The sequence below is a fragment of the Physeter macrocephalus genome, chromosome 16 (genome assembly GCF_002837175.3).
Source record: "Physeter macrocephalus isolate SW-GA chromosome 16, ASM283717v5, whole genome shotgun sequence".
NCBI lineage: Eukaryota > Metazoa > Chordata > Mammalia > Artiodactyla > Physeteridae > Physeter > Physeter macrocephalus.
Genome location: NC_041229.1, coordinates 11593035 through 11597849, shown reverse-complemented (window position 1 = coordinate 11597849; position 4815 = coordinate 11593035). Strand labels below are relative to the sequence as shown.

Sequence of the window (4815 nt, the reverse complement as noted above, 5' to 3'; positions counted from 1 at the left end):
CTGCATTGGCAGGTGGATTCTTAACCACTGCGCCACCAGGGAAGCCCCTTTTTTTTTTTTTTTTTTTTTTTTTTTTTTTTTTTTAACCGTAAGCCTGGTCTTGCTAGATACATAGACAAGAATTTCTTTGCTGATACTGATGAATAAATAAATGTATACATTTGTGTAACTGTTTTGATATTTGACTTTCACAAACTGAAATATGCTTTTACTATGTATATATTTTTTGACCAAATAATCCAAACTCAGTAGATTCAGACTTGTTTACAATCACTTTTCTATTTCAGTTATTTGTATTTGTCAGTCACTACAAGGACTGAAGAAAAATAGAGAGGGTTGGGTATGAAAGTTAATTATGAAAGAAATGATTATTCTGTAAATAGAACTTTGGAATAGAGATTTTGTGGGAAGGAAAAAAAGTTTCAGAATTTAAAATATTTGTTGTATTTGCTTCATACAAAAGAAATGTTTTTCTTACACACCCATGCTCACATAGTAACACTTCAGTAGAAGCAATTTGGAGGTAAGCTCCTTCATATGAAAGAGATTTAAAAAATCCAATCCAGAACAATTTTATGCTAGTTTTGTTTACCATCGATTTTATGGTTTGTAAGTATTGGAAACTTCATTTTCAGAACCAAGTCTATCGAGAGATTATGCATTCTGTCCAGTCAATGCCATGGATAAGCATCCCCACGGTCTCAGTGTTCCTGCTAGAGGTGAGAGGTTACAGCAAACTATATGACAGCATAGAGGAGTTTCCATACGGTGAGTATATAGTGTAAATGTCAGGAACAGATGGGTTTCTCTAAAGAACCAAATCTGCTTCTTTAAAGTCTTTGTTGTAGATGAAATTGTGCCCAGGGGAAGATTGGCATGATCAGAGCTAGAGCCTTGAATTTGTTTCCTATTATCTATATTGAATTCAAACATCTGAAAAAAAAAAAAAAGCTCAATGAGTACATGATATTTATAAAAAATCAGAAAACACCGATTTTTTTAAAAAATCCATCATTCTGCTACCTGGAAACTGTAACTCTTTTGATGTGTATATTCTTTCACTTTTCTATGCCTGTAATACTTCGTTATTTACATTACAAAATTGAAACCCTTACTATGCATACTGGTTTGAACTCTGATTTTTTTCTCTTAGCAGTGTTTATGCCCATATTTTCATATCAATAAATACGTTATACAGTATATATTTATAGTATTGCATTGTATAGATATCCATAGCTTATTTAAATGATCCATAATTTTTAGACCTTTAGATTGTTCTTGGTTTTCTATTATAAACAGTACTACAGTGACTAAACTAAAATTTTGTGACATTCTGGAATTATTTCATCAAGATACATTTCTAGTATCTAGTATTAGAAAGTAAGAATCATAGTTAACATTCATTGTTGATATGTACCAGCTTCAGTTCTAAGCTTTTCACGTGTTACCAATCCGTTTTATTCTATTAATTCTATGAGATAGGCACTATTACGATGCTCCTTTTATAGGTGAGTAAATTAAGTGTACAGAGAATTTCAGTAACTTGCCAAGCTCACTTAACAAATAAGTGGTGGATCTGGGACTGGAATCCAAGCTTGCTGGTGTCAGCACCCCTGCTCTCTAAGTAAGAGGTTAGTTATTTAAAGGAGGGAACAAAAATTACACACCAGGGTGCTGAATTGGCTCGGCCTTGGAAAGTGGATCAAAATATGAATAAAAATAAAAGGAGAGGGGCTTCCCTGGTGGCGCAGTGGTTGAGAATCCGCCTGCCAATTCAGGGCACACGGTTTCGTGCCCCGGTCCGGGAAGATCCCACATGCCGTGAAGCGGCTGGGCCCGTGAGCCATGGCCGCTGAGCCTGCGCATCCGGAGCCTGTGCTCCGCAACGGGAGAGGCCACAATAGTGAGAGGCCCACGTACCACAAAAAAAAAAAGGAGAGAGGGCATTCTCTCCTTTTTATACTTCTATAAAAGTATAGAGGTAAGACTTTGAAGATGTTGGGAGGATATTGAGTGAACCAGCCTGGTTAGTACACGAGCATATGAGGTTGGAAAGATCAGAAGGGGTTGGGTTATGGAGTAAATGCTAGGCTTACAGTATTTCAAGGGAAAATAAAATTCTAATCAGGGGAGGTAATATGTAAAGATATGTTTTATGATTATTAATATGAATAAAAAATAAATAGCATTATTCTCCAGCATTTAAATGATAAAGATGCCATAGGGGTTTACTCTTTCTGTTTCATAAATATCCTCATAGTTTAATGAAGAAATATTATAGGTGGGACGCTTCAAGTTTTTATGAGAGGGAAATGAGTAGATCCCAGAGAGTCAAGGGAGATGGAGGTTGTGATATACTGAATTAACCAAAGCAGATAGTTTACAGGGTTTAGGTCTAGAATCAAGTTTTGTCTTCTTAGATGGACATGTCAAAAGTAAACTCTGATCCTGGGAGCTGAATCTTGATTCTTCCATATCCTGTTGTCTCTTGTAGGCTGGTTTCGATTCATTGCTAGTGTACTGTCCTTTCTCTTTTTCACTGACATGCTGATATACTGGATTCACAGAGGCCTTCATCATAGACTTGTATATAAGGTAATAAGGTAGAGTCATTTGTAGGGGAAGAGAGAAAATACACATTTCAGCAATGTATAATTATAAATCCTGTCTCTATTTTCAAGAATTTACTCTAACTTATTAAATACCTAAGTAGCCTTAGTCATGACAGGTACAAGGTACATTTTGTTTGTATCCTTCTTTATGGGTCTGGAGGGGCTGTGTTAAAATCTTACTGTCTTGGGGTAAAGAAAGGGAGGGAATTTTATAAAGTAATTTGCTAAATTCAAAGGGATTTTTTTAGTTAGGTCATTTCTCACACCATGAGCATGCAAAGCTAAGTCATTTGTTGCACTGGGTAAAGTCTGTGGCATTAATGTGGTCTTCTTTTCTTCTGTAGCACTTACACAAACCTCATCATATCTGGAAGATTCCAACTCCATTTGCAAGTCATGCTTTTCATCCTCTGGATGGCTTCCTTCAGGGTCTACCTTACCACATATACCCATTTATCTTCCCATTACACAAGGTAGTTTATTTAGGTTTGTATGTCTTGGTCAATATCTGGACAATTTCTATTCATGATGGTGATTTTCGTGTTCCCCATATCTTCAGGCCATTTATTAATGGCTCAGCTCATCATACAGACCACCACATGCTCTTTGACTATAACTATGGACAGTATTTCACATTGTGGGATAGAATTGGAGGCTCATTCAAAAATCCCTCCTCCTTTGAAGGGAACGGACCACTTAATTATGTGAAGAAGATGGCAGAAGAAAAGCGCAACAGCCATGCAGTAAGTGGTTGTAAAAATGAAAAATTATTCAATGGAGAGTTTACAAAGACTGAGTAGATTATTGCCCAATTATTAAATATTTTTAATCAAGGAAAATAATCTACAGCCAGGACGCATAGCAAGTGAACAGTGTCATTTGACAATCAGTATTGTGGGTACAGGTGAGGAACGACCATAATGGTAGAACAAGGGAACATGCCGTGAACACCATGACTTTAACCTTGTGCTCAAAATACTGAATGTTGGTCTAAGGGAGAAGTTGTGTCTTTCCAGCCAGTAGATCTGTAATTTGTATAGCCTCAACAACAGTTTTTTAAAAGGTAGAGGATAAATTATTGAGGGGACTAGGTTATGTCCTTTTGCCTTAATTCATCCATATTCATTAAGTAAAGTTCATTGTGCTTAATGATATCAAGACTAAACACCATAACAAAGAAGTACTAATATGAAGATGGTTCCTTGTTTCAGGAATGATTAAGTACTCAGAATTGGTATGATAACAACTACTTGTACTTTGTTGAAGTGGAAAAATCAGTGTGAAAAAATATCGTTATATAATGTATTAGTAGCTCAGTGACCTGATTAACAGCAGGTGTTATAAGATTATTGTCTTCCTACACATAGAAAACTTATTCTCTGGAGACATTGTCAACTGTTACATTTTACTGATGAACAATAAATTGGAATTTTAGAAAATATTAATACTACCATGATTTAATCCAGATCTGGGATTATTTAAAGATTTTGATGGTTATTGTTTTCAACCATTAAGTGTAAAATTATATGACCCTGATTATATTTAGAAAGGGAAATTTGATGCCCAAATAATATATTAGACACCACTGTTTTTTTTAATTAAATTGATGCACTGCACTTTTGGTATGTTTCAAAGTCACAATCCTGTGATTTTCTATAAAAGGAAATAATTGCCAAATATTTAGGCCTATCACTGAAGATTAGTTTTGAAATCTTATTTCCCCTCCTCTTTCTTCATTTTTCCCCACTCCCTCTACAAAAAGATTTAACAAATACTTTCATAAAGAAATGTCATGTGTTGTAACATAAATATGTTGGGAAAACATGGTTTCCAAAGGCATTCTCTAAGCTGTTTATGTAAAATCAATAAAAGTTGATTATGACTATTATTAAAGTGTATCAGTTAAGTAATGTAACAGCACAAAGTATTCTTTACAAATTTTATGTCAATCTGAAACCACAGAAATGATGTGGGTTGTCAGATCAAACATCTCCAAATGTTTGATATCAAGGGGAGAAAGAGAGAAGGGAGTATCACTATCTTTTTATATTTCACATCTTTTATTAGATTTGAGTGTTTTAGGAAGAGACCAGTCATAAAAGTTAATGCTTGGAATCCAGAAGAAAATGTTGTTTTGTTTGAGTTCCTTTTACAGTGTTGCTTTACTTAAACATACCAGTATACCACTTAGTATTTTGTAACT

At 34.9% G+C, this 4815-nt stretch overlaps 1 protein-coding gene across 1 annotated transcript in view; it reads left to right on the top strand.

Moving 5' to 3' along the window:
• The window catches only part of SC5D (sterol-C5-desaturase), a 12710-nt gene extending 8228 nt beyond the window's left edge, over positions 1–4482 (top strand). The window contains exons 3-5 of the mRNA XM_007116374.4: positions 636–768; positions 2495–2595; positions 2957–4482. Coding sequence (XP_007116436.1) covers positions 636–768; positions 2495–2595; positions 2957–3412 — 690 coding nt within the window. The 3' untranslated portion in view covers positions 3413–4482. The remainder of the gene's footprint in view (positions 1–635; positions 769–2494; positions 2596–2956) is intronic.
• Positions 4483–4815: the final 333 nt, after the last annotated feature.